General features: G+C 47.1%; 1 protein-coding gene across 5 annotated transcripts in view; it reads left to right on the top strand.

Moving 5' to 3' along the window:
- LOC117532939 (cytochrome b5 reductase 4) overlaps positions 1 to 20,466 on the top strand; it is a 42,756-nt gene extending 22,290 nt beyond the window's left edge. For all 5 annotated transcript variants that reach the window (XM_034196553.1, XM_034196549.1, XM_034196550.1 and 2 more), the window contains exons 12-16: positions 13,234 to 13,380; positions 18,212 to 18,362; positions 18,714 to 18,800; positions 19,281 to 19,442; positions 20,029 to 20,466. In XM_034196553.1, coding sequence (XP_034052444.1) covers positions 13,234 to 13,380; positions 18,212 to 18,362; positions 18,714 to 18,800; positions 19,281 to 19,442; positions 20,029 to 20,083 — 602 coding nt within the window. In that variant the 3' untranslated portion in view covers positions 20,084 to 20,466. The remainder of the gene's footprint in view (positions 1 to 13,233; positions 13,381 to 18,211; positions 18,363 to 18,713; positions 18,801 to 19,280; positions 19,443 to 20,028) is intronic.

The following is a 20,466-nucleotide window of genomic DNA, read 5'->3' as shown; positions in this document are numbered from 1 at the left end:
TCTGCCATCCAAAAACTCCGAACAAATATTCATTTCTCCGAATCGAAGGGGAAAAATACAAAAGCATTGTACACAATTTAAACCAATCAATGTTGTGTAATTAACAAGGATAATCTGGTGTTTTTGAGTTGATGAGTAGTTCAGATATCACTGTAAAATCAATCGACAGTAAGGAGAATACTTACTTCCGGGTGTACAATTCTCTGTTATCCAATGGGAATGGACGCTCGTAATACAATAAAGGGGACATGATCATTATCTTTTAAATAACGTTAACTAAAGGGAACAATCTATTGACACAGCTGAAGCTCTGGCCTTCCTTAAAAACTAACGAATTTAATAAAAATCACAGTTGTATTACACACAATGCACTGTTTTTTGAGAACAAAAATGTGTGACTAATGCACCATAATACATTCTGATGACAAATAAAAATGATTATGCATACAAATAAAATAAAAGAAGTCTCCCGTGAGTTTCTACAAGCTATAAAGTAGATTTAAAAAACGTTTTATAGAATAAAAGCTCACTGCGGGACGTTGTAGAAATGCGTGTGTGCACCACGACAAAAGAGCCTCATTCACTTTACATTGGGGTTTTTTGCGTGGTGCCGACACGTAAATGTAGCAGAATGCGTGACTCCACCACGCAATGCGGTGTTAAGGTTGCGTGGTGGAGTCACGCATTCTGGTGAGATCAGGTTGCACATATTGGTGAGTTGATATGGAAATGTGGGATTTAGATTTCATTTGATAGAAGTATGTGATAAGAAGATGTATATGACATTCTAATAAGGTCCCTATGCTTAAACTGAACCCTACAGTAAATATAAAAATTAAAGAATTATTAAATATATTCAGTTGATCACTTTATTATTGTTGTGATTCATATTTGAATGAAAAGAAGAACACATCGATCGCTCCGTCATTACAGCGTATTTCAAACTTTGAAATGGTTAAATATGAGTTGTATTAAGATATCAATAAGGTGACACCAACAAGAGTAAATGACATCTTTCAAATCATAGATAGTGAAAACTGTAGGCACAGAAGTGTTACTCTTCATCATTACAGACACATCACTTTTCTGAGGCTCCCTCAACGCATCATTCATTACAGAGTAGGACTAAAGCTGCTGTGAGGGGGAACATGAATGAGATATGTTATATGACAGGGTTTCCCACACATAGACTATACTTGGGCGAGCCGCCCAGGTATATTAACGGCCGCCCAAGTATATTTCGCGACCCATTTAGGTTTTTTCGTCCGTGACCACCATCTGTGATCATGATGTGGTCTGCCTCACACAGGGTGACTGGCTGTCTACATGATGTGGTCTGCCTCTCACAGGGTGACTGGCTGTCTACATGATGTGGTCTGCCTCTCACAGGGTGACTGGCTGTCTACATGATGTGGTCTGCCTCTCACAGGGTGACTGGCTGTCTACATGATGTGGTCTGCCTCTCACAGGGTGACTGGCTGTCTACATGATGTGGTCTGCCTCTCACAGGGTGACTGGCTGTCTACATGATGTGGTCTGCCTCACACAGGGTGACTGGCTGTCTACATGATGTGGTCTGCCTCACAGGGGGACTGGCTGTCTACATGATGTGGTCTGCCTCACAGGGTGACTGGCTGTCTACATGATGTGGTCTGCCTCACAGGGTGTACTGGCTGTCTACATGATGTGGTCTGCCTCACACAGGGTGACTGGCTGTCTACATGATGTGGTCTGCCTCACAGGGTGTACTGGCTGTCTACATGATGTGGTCTGCCTCACAGGGTGACTGACTGTCTACATGATGTGGTCTGCCTCACACAGGGTGACTGACTGTCTACATGATGTGGTCTGCCTCACACAGGGTGACTGGCTGTCTACATGATGTGGTCTGCCTCACAGGGTGACTGGCTGTCTACATGATGTGGTCTGCCTCACACAGGGTGACTGGCTGTCTACATGATGTGGTCTGCCTCACAGGGTGACTGGCTGTCTACATGATGTGGTCTGCCTCACAGGGTGACTGGCTGTCTACATGATGTGGTCTGCCTCACACAGGGTGACTGGCTGTCTACATGATGTGGTCTGCCTCACACAGGGTGACTGGCTGTCTACATGATGTGGTCTGCCTCACAGGGGGACTGGCTGTCTACATGATGTGGTCTGCCTCACAGGGTGACTGGCTGTCTACATGATGTGGTCTGCCTCACAGGGTGACTGGCTGTCTACATGATGTGGTCTGCCTCACAGGGTGACTGGCTGTCTACATTATGTGGTCTGCCTCACAGGGGGACTGGCTGTCTACATGATGTGGTCTGCCTCACACAGGGTGACTGGCTGTCTACATGATGTGGTCTGCCTCACACAGGGTGACTGACTGTCTACATGATGTGGTCTGCCTCACACAGGGTGACTGGCTGTCTACATGATGTGGTCTGCCTCACACAGGGTGACTGGCTGCTACATGATGTGGGTCTGCCTCTCACAGGGTGACTGGCTGTCTACATGATGTGGTCTGCCTCACACAGGGTGACTGGCTGTCTACATGATGTGGTCTGCCTCACAGGGTGACTGGCTGTCTACATGATGTGGTCTGCCTCACACAGGGTGACTGGCTGTCTACATGATGTGGTCTGCCTCACATGGGGACTGGCTGTCTACATGATGTGGTCCTGCCTCACACCGGTGACTGACTGTCTACATGATGTGGTCTGCCTCACACAGGGTGACTGGCTGTCTACATGATGTGTCTGCCTCACACAGGGTGACTGGCTGTCTACATGATGTGGTCTGCCTCACACAGGGTGACTGGCTGTCTACATGATGTGGTCTGCCTCACACAGGGTGACTGGCTGTCTACATGATGTGGTCTGCCTCACAGGGTGACTGGCTGTCTACATGATGTGGTCTGCCTCACACAGGGTGACTGGCTGTCTACATGATGTGGTCTGCCTCACAGGGTGTACTGGCTGTCTACATGATGTGGTCTGCCTCACAGGGTGACTGGCTGTCTACATGATGTGGTCTGCCTCACAGGGTGACTGGCTGTCTACATGATGTGGTCTGCCTCACACAGGGTGACTGGCTGTCTACATGATGTGGTCTGCCTCACACAGGGTGACTGGCTGTCTACATGATGTGGTCTGCCTCACACAGGTGACTGGCTGTCTACATGATGTGGTCTGCCTCACAGGGTGACTGGCTGTCTACATGATGTGGTCTGCCTCACAGGGTGACTGGCTGTCCTACATGATGTGGTCTGCCTCACACAGGGTGACTGGCTGTCTACATGATGTGGTCTGCCTCACACAGGGTGACTGGCTGTCTACATGATGTGGTCTGCCTCACACAGGGTGACTGGCTGTCTACATGATGTGGTCTGCCTCACAGGGTGACTGGCTGTCTACATGATGTGGTCTGCCTCACACAGGGTGACTGGCTGTCTACATGATGTGGTCTGCCTCACAGGGTGACTGGCTGTCTACATGATGTGGTCTGCCTCACACAGGGTGACTGACTGTCTACATGATGTGGTCTGCCTCACACAGGGTGACTGGCTGTCTACATGATGTGGTCTGCCTCACAGGGGGACTGGCTGTCTACATGATGTGGTCTGCCTCACAGGGTGACTGGCTGTCTACATGATGTGGTCTGCCTCACAGGGTGACTGGCTGTCTACATGATGTGGTCTGCCTCACAGGGTGACTGGCTGTCTACATGATGTGGTCTGCCTCACACAGGGTGACTGACTGTCTACATGATGTGGTCTGCCTCACACAGGGTGACTGGCTGTCTACATGATGTGGTCTGCCTCACAGGGTCACTGGCTGTCTACATGATGTGGTCTGCCTCACACAGGTGACTGACTGTCTACATGATGTGGTCTGCCTCACACAGGGTGACTGGCTGTCTACATGATGTGGTCTGCCTCACACAGGGTGACTGGCTGTCTACATGATGTGGTCTGCCTCACACAGGGTGACTGGCTGTCTACATGATGTGGTCTGCCTCACACAGGGTGACTGGCTGTCTACATGATGTGGTCTGCCTCACAGGGTGACTGGCTGTCTACATGATGTGGTCTGCCTCACACAGGGTGACTGACTGTCTACATGATGTGGTCTGCCTCACACAGGGTGACTGGCTGTCTACATGATGTGGTCTGCCTCACACAGGGTGACTGGCTGTCTACATGATGTGGTCTGCCTCACACAGGGTGACTGGCTGTCTACATGATGTGGTCTGCCTCACAGGGTGACTGGCTGTCTACATGATGTGGTCTGCCTCACAGGGTGACTGGCTGTCTACATGATGTGGTCTGCCTCACACAGGGTGACTGGCTGTCTACATGATGTGGTCTGCCTCACAGGGTGACTGGCTGTCTACATGATGTGGTCTGCCTCACACAGGGTGACTGGCTGTCTACATGATGTGGTCTGCCTCACACAGGGTGACTGGCTGTCTACATGATGTGGTCTGCCTCACAGGGTGTACTGGCTGTCTACATGATGTGGTCTGCCTCACACAGGGTGACTGGCTGTCTACATGATGTGGTCTGCCTCACACAGGGTGACTGGCTGTCTACATGATGTGGTCTGCCTCACACAGGGTGACTGGCTGTCTACATGATGTGGTCTGCCTCACAGGGTGACTGGCTGTCTACATGATGTGGTCTGCCTCACAGGGTGACTGGCTGTCTACATGATGTGGTCTGCCTCACACAGGGTGACTGGCTGTCTACATGATGTGGTCTGCCTCACAGGGTGACTGGCTGTCTACATGATGTGGTCTGCCTCACACAGGGTGACTGGCTGTCTACATGATGTGGTCTGCCTCACAGGGTGACTGGCTGTCTACATGATGTGGTCTGCCTCACAGGGTGACTGGCTGTCTACATGATGTGGTCTGCCTCTCACAGGGTGACTGGCTGTCTACATGATGTGGTCTGCCTCTCACAGGGTGACTGGCTGTCTACATGATGTGGTCTGCCTCACAGGGTGACTGGCTGTCTACATGATGTGGTCTGCCTCACACAGGGTGACTGGCTGTCTACATGATGTGGTCTGCCTCTCACAGGGTGACTGGCTGTCTACATGATGTGGTCTGCCTCACAGGGTGTACTGGCTGTCTACATGATGTGGTCTGCCTCACAGGGTGACTGGCTGTCTACATGATGTGGTCTGCCTCACACAGGGTGACTGGCTGTCTACATGATGTGGTCTGCCTCTCACAGGGTGACTGGCTGTCTACATGATGTGGTCTGCCTCACACAGGGTGACTGGCTGTCTACATGATGTGGTCTGCCTCACAGGGGGACTGGCTGTCTACATGATGTGGTCTGCCTCACACAGGGTGACTGACTGTCTACATGATGTGGTCTGCCTCACACAGGGTGACTGGCTGTCTACATGATGTGGTCTGCCTCACACAGGGTGACTGACTGTCTACATGATGTGGTCTGCCTCACACAGGGTGACTGGCTGTCTACATGATGTGGTCTGCCTCACACAGGGTGACTGGCTGTCTACATGATGTGGTCTGCCTCACACAGGGTGACTGGCTGTCTACATGATGTGGTCTGCCTCACAGGGTGACTGGCTGTCTACATGATGTGGTCTGCCTCACAGGGTGACTGGCTGTCTACATGATGTGGTCTGCCTCACAGGGTGTACTGGCTGTCTACATGATGTGGTCTGCCTCACAGGGTGTACTGGCTGTCTACATGATGTGGTCTGCCTCACAGGGTGTACTGGCTGTCTACATGATGTGGTCTGCCTCACAGGGTGACTGGCTGTCTACATGATGTGGTCTGCCACACAGGGTGTACTGGCTGTCTACATGATGTGGTCTGCCTCACACAGGGTGACTGGCTGTCTACATGATGTGGTCTGCCTCACACAGGGTGACTGACTGTCTACATGATGTGGTCTGCCTCACACAGGGTGACTGGCTGTCTACATGATGTGGTCTGCCTCACAGGGTGACTGGCTGTCTACATGATGTGGTCTGCCTCACACAGGGTGACTGGCTGTCTACATGATGTGGTCTGCCTCACACAGGGTGACTGACTGTCTACATGATGTGGTCTGCCTCACACAGGGTGACTGGCTGTCTACATGATGTGGTCTGCCTCACAGGGTGACTGGCTGTCTACATGATGTGGTCTGCCTCACACAGGGTGACTGGCTGTCTACATGATGTGGTCTGCCTCACACAGGGTGACTGGCTGTCTACATGATGTGGTCTGCCTCACAGGGTGACTGACTGTCTACATGATGTGGTCTGCCTCTCACAGGGTGACTGGCTGTCTACATGATGTGGTCTGCCTCACAGGGTGTACTGGCTGTCTACATGATGTGGTCTGCCTCACAGGGTGACTGGCTGTCTACATGATGTGGTCTGCCTCACAGGGTGACTGGCTGTGTACATGATGTGGTCTGCCTCACACAGGGTGACTGGCTGTCTACATGATGTGGTCTGCCTCACACAGGGTGACTGCTGTCTACATGATGTGGTCTGCCTCACAGGGTGACTGGCTGTGTACATGATGTGGTCTGCCTCACACAGGGTGACTGGCTGTCTACATGATGTGGTCTGCCTCACACAGGGTGACTGGCTGTCTACATGATGTGGTCTGCCTCACACAGGGTGACTGGCTGTCTACATGATGTGGTCTGCCTCACACAGGGTGACTGGCTGTCTACATGATGTGGTCTGCCTCACAGGGTGACTGGCTGTCTACATGATGTGGTTCTGCCTCACAGGGTGACTGGCTGTCTACATGATGTGGTCTGCCTCTCACAGGGTGACTGGCTGTCTACATGATGTGGTCTGCCTCACAGGGTGACTGGCTGTGTACATGATGTGGTCTGCCTCACACAGGGTGACTGGCTGTCTACATGATGTGGTCTGCCTCACACAGGGTGTACCGGCTGTCTACATGATGTGGTCTGCCTCACACAGGGTGACTGGCTGTCTACATGATGTGGTCTGCCTCACAGGGTGACTGGCTGTCTACATGATGTGGTCTGCCTCACACAGGGTGTACCGGCTGTCTACATGATGTGGTCTGCCTCACACAGGGTGACTGGCTGTCTACATGATGTGGTCTGCCTCACAGGGTGACTGGCTGTCTACATGATGTGGTCTGCCTCACACAGGGTGTACCGGCTGTCTACATGATGTGGTCTGCCTCACACAGGGTGACTGGCTGTCTACATGATGTGGTCTGCCTCTCACAGGGTGACTGGCTGTCTACATGATGTGGTCTGCCTCACACAGGGTGACTAGCTGTCTACATGATGTGGTCTGCCTCACACAGGGTGACTGGCTGTCTACATGATGTGGTCTGCCTCACAGGGTGACTGGCTGTCTACATGATGTGGTCTGCCTCTCACAGGGTGACTGGCTGTCTACATGATGTGGTCTGCCTCTCACAGGGTGACTGGCTGTCTACATGATGTGGTCTGCCTCACACAGGGTGACTGGCTGTCTACATGATGTGGTCTGCCTCACACAGGGTGACTGGCTGTCTACATGATGTGGTCTGCCTCACACAGGGTGACTGGCTGTCTACATGATGTGGTCTGCCTCACAGGGGGACTGGCTGTCTACATGATGTGGTCTGCCTCACACAGGGTGACTGGCTGTCTACATGATGTGGTCTGCCTCACACAGGGTGACTGGCTGTCTACATGATGTGGTCTGCCTCACAGGGTGACTGGCTGTCTACATGATGTGGTCTGCCTCACACAGGGTGACTGGCTGTCTACATGATGTGGTCTGCCTCACAGGGTGACTGGCTGTCTACATGATGTGGTCTGCCTCACAGGGTGACTGGCTGTCTACATGATGTGGTCTGCCTCACAGGGTGTACTGGCTGTCTACATGATGTGGTCTGCCTCACACAGGGTGACTGACTGTCTACATGATGTGGTCTGCCTCACAGGGTGACTGGCTGTCTACATGATGTGGTCTGCCTCACACAGGGTGACTGGCTGTCTACATGATGTGGTCTGCCTCACACAGGGTGACTGACTGTCTACATGATGTGGTCTGCCTCACACAGGGGGACTGGCTGTCTACATGATGTGGTCTGCCTCACACAGGGTGACTGGCTGTCTACATGATGTGGTCTGCCTCACACAGGGTGACTAGCTGTCTACATGATGTGGTCTGCCTCACACAGGGTGACTAGCTGTCTACATGATGTGGTCTGCCTCACACAGGGTGACTGGCTGTCTACATGATGTGGTCTGCCTCACACAGGGTGACTAGCTGTCTACATGATGTGGTCTGCCTCACACAGGGTGACTAGCTGTCTACATGATGTGGTCTGCCTCACAGGGTGACCGGCTGTCTACATGATGTGGTCTGCCTCACACAGGGTGACTGACTGTCTACATGATGTGGTCTGCCTCACAGGGGGACTGGCTGTCTACATGATGTGGTCTGCCTCACACAGGGTGACTGGCTGTCTACATGATGTGGTCTGCCTCACACAGGGTGACTGGCTGTCTACATGATGTGGTCTGCCTCACAGGGTGACTGGCTGTCTACATGATGTGGTCTGCCTCACAGGGTGACTGGCTGTCTACATGATGTGGTCTGCCTCTCACAGGGTGACTGGCTGTCTACATGATGTGGTCTGCCTCACACAGGGTGACTGGCTGTCTACATGATGTGGTCTGCCTCACACAGGGTGACTGACTGTCTACATGATGTGGTCTGCCTCACACAGGGTGACTGGCTGTCTACATGATGTGGTCTGCCTCTCACAGGGTGACTGACTGTCTACATGATGTGGTCTGCCTCACAGGGGGACTGGCTGTCTACATGATGTGGTCTGCCTCACAGGGTGACTGGCTGTCTACATGATGTGGTCTGCCTCACACAGGGTGACTGGCTGTCTACATGATGTGGTCTGCCTCACACAGGGTGACTGGCTGTCTACATGATGTGGTCTGCCTCACAGGGTGACTGGCTGTCTACATGATGTGGTCTGCCTCACAGGGTGACTGGCTGTCTACATGATGTGGTCTGCCTCTCACAGGGTGACTGGCTGTCTACATGATGTGGTCTGCCTCACACAGGGTGACTGGCTGTCTACATGATGTGGTCTGCCTCACACAGGGTGACTGACTGTCTACATGATGTGGTCTGCCTCACACAGGGTGACTTGGCTGTCTACATGATGTGGTCTGCCTCTCACAGGGTGACTGGCTGTCTACATGATGTGGTCTGCCTCACACAGGGTGACTGGCTGTCTACATGATGTGGTCTGCCTCACACAGGGTGACTGACTGTCTACATGATGTGTCTGCCCTCACACAGGGTGACTGGACTGTCTACATGATGTGGTCTGCCTCACAGAGGGTGACTGGCTGTCTACATGATGTGGTCTGCCTCACAGCAGGGTGACTGGCTGTCTACATGATGTGGTCTGCCTCACACAGGGTGACTGGCTGTCTACATGATGTGGTCTGCCTCACACAGGGTGACTGGCTGTCTACATGATGTGGTCTGCCTCACACAGGGTGACTGGCTGTCTACATGATGTGGTCTGCCTCACACAGGGTGACTGGCTGTCTACATGATGTGGTCTGCCTCACACAGGGTGACTGGCTGTCTACATGATGTGGTCTGCCTCCACAGGGTGACTGGCTGTCTACATGATGTGGTCTGCCTCACAGGGTGACTGGCTGTCTACATGATGTGGTCTGCCTCACAGGGTGACTGGCTGTCTACATGATGTGGTCTGCCTCACAGGGTGACTGGCTGTCTACATGATGTGGTCTGCCTCACACAGGGTGACTGGCTGTCTACATGATGTGGTCTGCCTCACACAGGGTGACTGACTGTCTACATGATGTGGTCTGCCTCACACAGGGTGACTGGCTGTCTACATGATGTGGTCTGCCTCACACAGGGTGACTGACTGTCTACATGATGTGGTCTGCCTCACACAGGGTGACTGGCTGTCTACATGATGTGGTCTGCCTCACACAGGGTGACTAGCTGTCTACATGATGTGGTCTGCCTCACGCAGGGTGACTGGCTGTCTACATGATGTGGTCTGCCTCACACAGGGTGACTGGCTGTCTACATGATGTGGTCTGCCTCACACAGGGTGACTGGCTGTCTACATGATGTGGTCTGCCTCACACAGGGTGACTGGCTGTCTACATGATGTGGTCTGCCTCACACAGGGTGACTGGCTGTCTACATGATGTGGTCTGCCTCACAGGGTGACTGGCTGTCTACATGATGTGGTCTGCCTCACAGGGTGACTGGCTGTCTACATGATGTGGTCTGCCTCACAGGGTGACTGGCTGTCTACATGATGTGGTCTGCCTCACACAGGGTGACTGGCTGTCTACATGATGTGGTCTTTCTCACAGGGTGACTGGCTGTCTACATGATGTGGTCTGCCTCTCACAGGGTGACTGGCTGTCTACATGATGTGGTCTGCCTCAGACAGGGTGACTGGCTGTCTACATGATGTGGTCTGCCTCACAGGGTGACTGGCTGTCTACATGATGTGGTCTGCCTCACAGGGTGACTGGCTGTCTACATGATGTGGTCTGCCTCACAGGGTGACTAGCTGTCTACATGATGTGGTCTGCCTCACAGGGTGACTGGCTGTCTACATGATGTGGTCTGCCGACATGGCCACTGTCATACAGATCATAAATCAAAGCCCTTGATTGGTCTCTGTGTGTCATTCAAGCTCGGGATAACCTCAGCTCAGGTGAGCTAAAGGACTCTGAGTGTTTAGATAGTTAACTTAGTCTAAGTTCTCAGTGGGTCTCAAACGGTTTGGTCACCATTTATGTAAACACATATTTCCATTTGAGAGGATAGTGATTAGTAAAATATGCATGAATAAAAAATAAAAAGTTAACAAGGTGAAAAAAGGTAAGATACACTTTTAAAACTTGTTGAGAGCTAAAACTAGTCTTTGCTGCTGCCTCAAAGAGGAGCAGGGGGAGAGGAGGGAGACAGGAGAGGCTGATTCAGGAGCACGGACACACTCACAACTATAAATGAACCAAAAATAAATAAATAAACAAGTTTCAGTGTTTTTTTCATATTGGAAATTAGATGTTATTGGTTATGGCCATGATTTTATGATTATTGAAATGTATACAGTTCTGTTTCATATAGGTGTTCCCATAGATCAGGGGTATTCAACTAAAATTCAACGAGGTCCAGTTAGAGAAAATGTCCCCATGCAAAGGTCCGGAACTTCAAAATGTCTAAGTTGCTTTATGAATTAGTGTGATATATATTGAAGTGACCTGTAGCTTTATCAACGTCTGCATGTAATACTGCCAATCAAATAAAGAAAGTACAATTCATAAACAATATTTATTGTCAATTAACATTGAACTATACAGATATACAGTAAATACTGTGGATATGTGTAATGTTCCTCTCAGGCTGCATTTAAAAATGCAGCCCTTAATTTTAGATGAATAAAATAAAGTGTAGCAGCAGCTTGAGTTTCCCTTTTTCTTTGTTAACCGTTTCACATCATGACTTAACAGTTTCAGACGATTATAGAACACTATCAGTCTTTACACATCATAACAATTGAACAGTTTTAAAGTTTCTCTTTCTTTCCCTCTTGTATTGCAGTCCCTCACTCACTTTTTTTAAATTCAGTGCGAGTATTGAGCTGGAGCTTGTCCTGCCAGGAGTTTGTAAATCTGGGCTGACATGGAGTCAGGGCCATTCTCATACGTAGGTGCTCATTGGTTACAGTGATGCAAACACAGGTATGGTGAAAAAAAGAGAGAACTATTCGAAGCAGAAAAAAAACAGCGTAATATACCATCTGACAAAGGCCTGTGCTATAATGCTTCAATTAACTGGCTATTCTTTATAATATACTCAGATCAATAGGAGACAGAGATGTTAAGTTATAAATAACCTCCTCTATGGGCATGGTTCCCCGGGAAGATTTTTTTTTAAATATTGAAGTTAAAAGCATCAATCTGGTGCACTTTGAGAGCAACATGAAGAGATCTATGGATACATCTCTCAACACCCATATGAAACAGAACTGTAGGCAGATTTTTCTTTTTGGATATTTTACAAATCACTCCCCTTTTAAACTCTATTCTTGTTGTTTTTAACAACTCTTTTGTTACTGTCATATAGTATTTTATACCTGTTTTTCATTTAGTCTCATTAATAACTATAATGATCATATCAAGGTGTGCCTTAACCTCACTGAGCTGAGGTTATTTGAGCCTCTCAGGAGAGAGCTCTCTTCCACCTGGTTGTAGAAAAGCTCTTTAAATTCGTTAGCATAGCTAGCTAACCAGATGCTAATAATAACAGATCGCCACTGTGCTTACAACTAAAGACACAGCCACGCAAACACTGCGGCATGTGGACGGCTCCTTATGGGTACTGCAATAATAGGGCTGGAGCGGCGTTCCGGTGCTCTCTGTCAGCACTCCTTTCAGACGAGACCTATACCACGTGAAGACACGTTACGCTCGTGTTGTGTTCAAGGAACCTGTCCTTGGCCAGGAAAAACAGGTACTCGCTTGTTTAATTATTTTTGCGGTCTAGATTTCTTCTTCTTTTTTGAAGTGAGAAGTTGTCCGTCAGTCGGACTGACGGACGGACTCCCCACCCCCAAAACGAAAACTCTTCGGTTCTCCACGAATTACACAAGTCACCCAAATCAGCGTTAAAAAAGCGGGAGGTGCCGAAAAATCCCCTATTAATGTATTGATTATAGCTCCGGGTACGTATAGGTCGGCGTCTGCCTGTTGCCGACCCCTGCATAGATCTAGTCTCTTTATTTTCCCTTCAAAGTGCACCAGATTGATGCATTTAACTCCAAATCTTACCGGGGGAGCATGCCCCCGGACCCCCCTAGAAGATTTGAGGTCCACTCCCACTTAAAATCTAAAATCACTTATGTTCCTAAATACATTTACCATTTTTAAAAAAAATAGTAACCCATGTCCATATGTTTATTTGTGGGTAGTAGATTTAAACTATAGGGCTATCACTATGGGCCCTGCCTGTACCTGTTCGCTCTGCCATCGTGAAGGGTCTGCTAACAAGCGACCAACAGAAAGGTTAATGTTAATGTTGTTGCACGTCACCTCAACCCCCCGCTATCACCACCCCCCCCAAGTATATTTCAGATCTGTGGGAAGCACTGTATGATATTAAGAAGTTCTATATAATTGTCATTATGTTCATATCCAGACACAGAAGTGGTGAGGCCGTACACTCCAGTGGACCAGAGCCTGGCAGCAGCTTCACACAACTCCTCGCAGGAATCCGACCTCTACCTCATGATCAAAGTGTATCCTGACGGAGTGTTCACCCCACATCTCAGCAGCCTGCACATCGGTGAGTAACAACCAGAGTCCCTGTGGGTCATGTAAGGAAAGGGAGAAGGAAGAGGATTGTGTGGGAGAGAGGCTGAGGGTCAGATGTATGTAAATGAATGTGCAGGTGAGGGTGTAGCTCAGGAGCTACAGTTGGTTTGACCAATCAGAAGAATGGTGGTTTGATCCCCTGTGCTGAAGATACTGAAACCCAAAGTGCTTCCAAAGGCACGACCATTACAACATCACAAGGTTTGAACCAGTGTTTGTGTGATGAGGCAACAGTTAGCACAGTGCTGTTGTTCAGGCTTACTTGGTGGGATGCTAGCAAGAGTTAGCCTACTTATAGTGTATGTATGGGTTGTTTAGAAGATATCCCGAGGATAAATTCAGTTGTTTACTTTGTTATTATATCTAGTACAATACACACACCAAGTTTTTTTCAGGCAGAAGGAAGCAGTTTGGGGTTCAGTGCCTTGCTCGAGACACCTCTGCAGTGCAAAGGAGTTACTGGCACCTCTCCAGCTACCAGCCCACACAATTTAATTAGGTGGGAAACTAGCAACCCAGTATAGATTTGACTATTTAAGAAACATTTTTATTGTATAAAAACCTATTGAGCCTACTATTGCTTATCCAGTTAAGCCCTGAGCCTGTTTTTCAGGTTTCAGGCTCGAAAATGCCACTAACACAACAAATGATATATCTTCACTTCTAAAAGGGGTAAATTAATTAAAAAAAATTCTCAAAGCAAGGTTACATCTGTGAGTTGGATGTAGAAGTGTCAGAATCAATATAGATGTTTTTTATTTTAAAGTAAATTCAGATGGAACATAGTAAAAACATGTCAATTCTAATGTCCAAAAAAAACCTTTACTTATAGTGAAAACCACCCTTGCATGATGGGTTAGTAGACTAAAAGCTTTAGGAATCCAAACTATAACATATAATAAGTACCCTGTATCAAGATTGATGCAAAACAAGTGAAATGTGACCTTTTTAGAGAGATTTAGAAAAATAAAGTCTAAGCGGACTCACCTCTGGGTAATTTGGGAACCATCGGTTCCATTTGAACTTTTTCACTGTAAAAATCATTTTATTACTTTTAATTATCACTATAGGTATTCATTCCATCCAAATACAACTGTTGTGAAATAAAATAAAATAAAACATAGGCCTACTCTTACAGTGAGCCTCTGAATTAGCCCCGAGCGAAAAATGCGAACCTATTACTGCACCGAAAATCACTCCTCGCTCCCTTATTACTTATCCTAGCTGCACATCCAACACATTGTTTATGATCGCAAGGAGACACAGAATCTAACGGTGCCCACCTGAACAGCCCAACACTGAAAGATACAAACTCACGACGTTATCAACAAAAACGTACATCAAAACAAATGGCGCTAGCGCTAATGCGCTAGGCTAACAATGACTTACCTTCCTCGTTGTCTGGTCTAAACTGGTCTTCAATGGCATTACAACGATAAAAACGATGATGTAGTTAATCCATAGATTAATATCCAATGGGGCTGTGTCCCCTTTGAAATGTTCTGATAATCTATAAGCAATAAAACTGCAATTCCGTTATCTGCTGTCCGCTCTGTGCTCCGTGTGCTCTGGGTCCTGCTGCAATTCCTGCTTCGTTACGTTGTAAACAATAAATGAAGTCGGCTGCGTAATGTACTTAAGCTGGCTGGCATTCTTTATACTTTACGCAGGACCATATCTCTGGAACCCATTGGTCGATTCGTGTGATTTACACCTTTTTCTTAACCATCAGAACCAATAGAATCGATGGGCAGTTCCCAAATCTACGTAAACATTACCATAGCGGACGTAATAGAGAAGCAAACGAAGCATATCTGAAAGTGCAAGCCTGGACGGCAATACCTTATACCGAGTATATTGCCATAAATATGATGATTGATTATCAGTAAAAAATTATAAGTGACTCAAAGACATTGGATTAACCTTGAGATGCGTTTTTATTCCGTTGAACACAACTTTTGATCACAAATCAAAAAAGGTAAGACGTAATTATTGTAATATTTTTGGAACCGGATGTTGTTTACTTTCTCTTTTCTGGCTGATAGCTCCAGGAATTCGAGGTCTTACAGTGATGACATTAAATGTGTGGAATCTGTGGAGTCTCAGCTTTAAATCGTATATCTTGTTTGTGCAGTTAAGATACGGGCATTTCTACCGTGTGTTGTGTGTAAAAAAAGCGTTAGCATTAGTTAGCATTGTTTCGCTCAATGCTAATTCAAAGGCTTGGTATTACTCTTGTGTTTTTTTTAGCTAACAATTGTTCTTATTGTCAGTTAGCGGAGTTTCTTACCTTTAAAAGGGTATGAAACATTAATAGTTTCATAAATGTTAAGAAGCCCTGAGACATGTGAGAGAAAAAAAACTGTGGGAGGGGTCCACTGGGGGGACCTTCGGGCTTAACTGGTTATCTGAAAGTTTCCACTTGGCAAGTTCTTCTTTACAATCCGGAGTAAAGTACCACAACACTTTTGCCCAGTACATTCTCCAGGTACTGCACAGTGGTTCTAAAACAGAATTTAAATTAGATATTAATATAATGCTAATTACTCATTAACAAGATGAATGCAGGAGCAGGCTAACTGCTGGTATGAAACAATGCATTTGATTTCAAGTTGAAATTATCCCCACATTGCAATACCCTATGTTGGTTGTTTATTAATGTTTGTTGTTTTTTCCTTAGGAATGTTCTTTAAATCTCTTGTTTTGAGTTCATATATCATACTAATTCAGTGCCAGCTCTCAGGTTTCAGGTGGATATGATATGAAACACAAAATCCTTTTAAAAACCAACCTGTCTCTCCCCAACATCCTCCTCTATGAAACCTTCCAGTCCGGTTTCAGACCAGCTCACAGCACTGAAACAGCTCTGGTCAGGGTTCTAAATGACCTGCTGATGGCGGCTGACTCTGGTTCCCCAAGCCTACTCATCTTGCTGGACTTAAGTGCAGCATTTGACCCTGTTGACCATCGCATCATGTGTCGCGACTCCAGGAGGTGGGAATCGCTGGCAAGGCTCTGGACTTTTTCCACTCGTACTTACCTCACAGGAAGACAGGAATATGTCCGTCTTGGAAAAAGCACCTCCGACACACACTGTGTCACCTCTGGTGTACCCCAAGGGTCAGTCCTTGGGCCACTGCTCTTTTGAATTTACATGTTGCCCCTGGGACAAATACTGAGGAGCCATAACATCAGCTTCCACACATATGCCCATGACACACAGATGTATTTCCTAACTGCCCCGGATAAACATCTGGCACTTCAAATGTCTCATGATGCCTGGAACACATACACCACTGGATGAGCAACAACTCCCTCCAACTGAATAGCAGCAAATCAGAGGCCATTCTGATTGGAACACCACATCAAACACAAACAACTGATATCCCTCATATCAGCATCAATGGCCACTCCATTCCCCTCTCCCCACTTGTAACGAGCCTAGGTGTGAAACTGGACTCATCCCTTTCATTCCAAGCACACATAAAGACGGTCTGCCAAGCCTCATACTACCACCTGAGAAACATCTCCAAAATGCGACACTCCCTCACCAAACTGGATGCAGAACAACTGGTCCATGCCTTCATCACCTCCCGCATTGACTACTGCAATTCTCTGCTTGCAGGCATTCCAACAAAAACCACTCAGAGACTACGATATGTACAAAACTGTGCCGCCCGGATACTCACAAAAACACGCAAATCGGAGCACATCACCCCCATCCTTCACTCACTCCACTGGCTCCCTGTAACACACCGGATCAACTACAAAGTCCTCATAATGGTCTTCAACGCCATCAACCACACTGGCCCCACCTACCTACAGGAACTGCTAACCAGAAAACATTCCCATACCTCAGGTCAGACAGCTCCAATCTCCTGGCTGTTCCGCGGACAAAACTGGTCACCATGGGAAACCGTGCTTTCTCCTCCCTGGGTCCACGTCTGTGGAATCTGCTTCCAGAGAACATAAGGACCTCGGCATCACTCTCAGTTTTTAGGAAATGCCTCAAGACCCACCTGTTCCGCACCGCATTTTACTGACCGTCCTTTATTTTATTTATTTTTTTTTAAAACCTTTTATGCTCTTAACCTTTTTATTTTAATTTTTTATATTACCATATTTTATTCAATATGCTCCTTTTTAGATATATTTTTATTTTATTATTTTCTCCTTATAGCTTTGTGAAGCACTTTGAGATGACGTTGTCTTTAAAGTGTGCTATATAAATAAAATGTATTATTATTATTATTATTAAAACCAGGAAAAGCGCTTTATAAATGTAATGTATTATTATTATTATTATTATTGAATAGGCCCGGTCTAAACAGCTATTCTTCTTCTGTTGTAACTACAGTGATGTTGCATTGAGCGTGGATGAACCCACACAACAGTGCTGTACCTGAACACATCCTGTGTCAGTACTCCACTGAAGGTACACGCTGCTGCTAATGTGTGCTACTTTTGACTATGCAGCCTGGGTAGACCTTGTAGTGTTCTTATCAATGTTACTCTTTGCCTTCTCATCGTGAACACCTGAATGCAGCTTTAGCTTAGGGCAGGACAGCTGTCGCAGAAACACTCTTAGTTAAATCTCTTCTCATTTGCACCGCACAGATAGATCTGACCCTAGAACATGGCTGAGTTTCTATTTAAGTTGTCATAAACACACTTCCTGCTCTGCTGCCTTCAAGCTTTTTTTAAATCCTAAAGCATCATAACAGCTCTCCACTGTGCAGTCCCTCACTGCAGTGACTGATCGTAGAAGTGTTCCCGACCTCTTGTCTGTTGTTGCTCTCTAGGTGACTGTGTATCCATCAGTGGTCCAGAGGGGACCTTCAGTCTCCGCCCCCTTCATGATGTCACACACCTCTACCTATTAGCAGCAGGCACAGGGTTCACACCAATGGCTCGCCTCATCCAGCAGGCCCTGCAGGACACCGACACCATGAGGTGGGAACTCCCCGGACCTGCTGCCCTTTATTTAGTTCCCAAATTCATATTTTTAGATCTTTTTGTTGTTATTTCTTAGGCTTTGTGTATGATTGGTTATGTTTTTTGATGTTGTGCTGTCTTTGCAAAAAGCTCATTCGAATTGCATCCCCTTTCTTTTATTAATAGTTATTTTAGTGTCATGGGTTTAAATGTTTTAAATTGAAATTGGGGAAATATGTCTGTTGTGAATGAATTAAAGTGAGATTTATAGTGTAGACTATAACTAACTGCAACACATGAAGCACTCAGACCACCTGATTATAACTCCATGGCCTTGCCTGACACTCATCTTTGTTTGTGTTTCCTCAGAAAAACCAAGCTGCTCTGTTTTAACCGGCGTGAGGAGGACATCCTGTGGCGCTGTGAGCTGGATGACCTGGCTGCTAACACTGACAGGTACTGACTGTTTTAGATCTGAACAAATGACTAGAAAGATACTTCTTAGAAGGAAGATGAAGAGACGATTCACAGGAGGGAAAATTCAAATGTTTGTTCTACCTTAAAGCCCTCTCTGTGGATTTGAATCAGAAACGGGTTCTGTTTCGAAGCTTTCTGGGATAACCTTCTTCAACAGCTGCAGTGGTCTATTATTCAAATACGTTTGGCAGCTGCAGTCTGTGCAATTTGGTCAGTGCTCTACAATGAAATAAATGATGTGCTGCCTGGTGCACAAACACATGCTAAATGTATTGTACTTGTTATGGACCTTGGCAACAGAGAAAGACTTGGTTTAGTATAACAATATGTTTCTCAACACATGTGTAATAAGGTAGAAGTGTGAGATGCCGATGATTTCCATCTTTAAACATGATTGTGCTACATCTATACCTCAGTTTGTGTGTGTACACCTTCAGAATGTGTGTGTTTGTGTGTCAGGTTTCAGGTGGAGTACGTGCTCTCTGATCCCTGTGACAGTTGGAGCGGCAGGACGGGTCGGGTGGAGGAGTCCATGCTGGAGGAGTTCCTTACCAGGCCGGAGGGCTCCAAATGCTACGTGTGTGTGTGTGGCCCCACTGCCTTCACAGAGATAACAATAGGGTGTGTATTATTAAGTCAGATGGAGTCAAACACATGCACAATTCATTATAACCTGATCAGACAGGATGTCATTGTATTTGGACATTGCACAGGAAGTTTGTGCACACAGCTAGGCTGTGGTGCACACTGTAAGTCAAACCTGATGCTGCTCCATGTCCAGTTGCTGCCAGTTGAATTCATGCATTTAACAAATCAGGTGTTCACCTAATGCATTTCAAAAACATAAAGTGCTTCTTCCTATAATATATTGAACTTTATTTAAAATGTATTATGCCATTGTAATCCCCATTATTTTTCAAATGTTACAGTACCTTTTCTGTATCCTGATTAATTAATCTCGTTACATGTCATCAGTTATTCCTCAAGCCTGGTTGCAACTACAAACCGTTGGTATTATTTTAACCCATGTAGGTTTTATATTTGTAAGACTTTTCTGAGAGTCAATTTCATGGGCACCTTCCCTGTGTAAACTCACAGCACAACATACAAGGTTTATACATTGTTATCATTACTATAGGAATGATGGCAGTGATACTCAGCCCTGAGGTCACCTCTTCTCTCTCCCTCTTGTGTGTTGGTGTTTCAGCTTGTTGAAGCAGCAGGGCTTCAGTGAAGAGGAGCTGCACGCCTTCCAGGGCTGAAGAGCCTCCACACACCCCCACCCTGTGTGTGAGAGAGCATCACAGAGCTGACTTGAATTGTAAAAACATTTCTATGCACAAGGACCTGATGACGCTGACAGCAGGAAACGCCTCCAGGCTCTGATGGGCGTCATGAATATCACAAACTCAAGTACAGTGAGATTCTTCTGAGGGTGGACATTTCGCTCAGTGTTCAGGAAAACTATGAGTTGAAACATTGTAAAGATGTGTAGAATAAAAAGTCACATATACTGAGACAGAGGAATGAATGAAAGGGATGTGTATATGCAATATGATATGTATGTATTGTACTGTCTCAGTTCCATGTACGCAGTTGCAGTGGAGGTGAAACCACTGAAATAAAATGCATTAAGTTGTTTAAA

This window comes from Gymnodraco acuticeps, unplaced genomic scaffold, assembly GCF_902827175.1.
Source record: "Gymnodraco acuticeps unplaced genomic scaffold, fGymAcu1.1, whole genome shotgun sequence".
Classification (NCBI taxonomy): domain Eukaryota; kingdom Metazoa; phylum Chordata; class Actinopteri; order Perciformes; family Bathydraconidae; genus Gymnodraco; species Gymnodraco acuticeps.
This window is presented reverse-complemented; position numbering and strand designations above follow the sequence as displayed.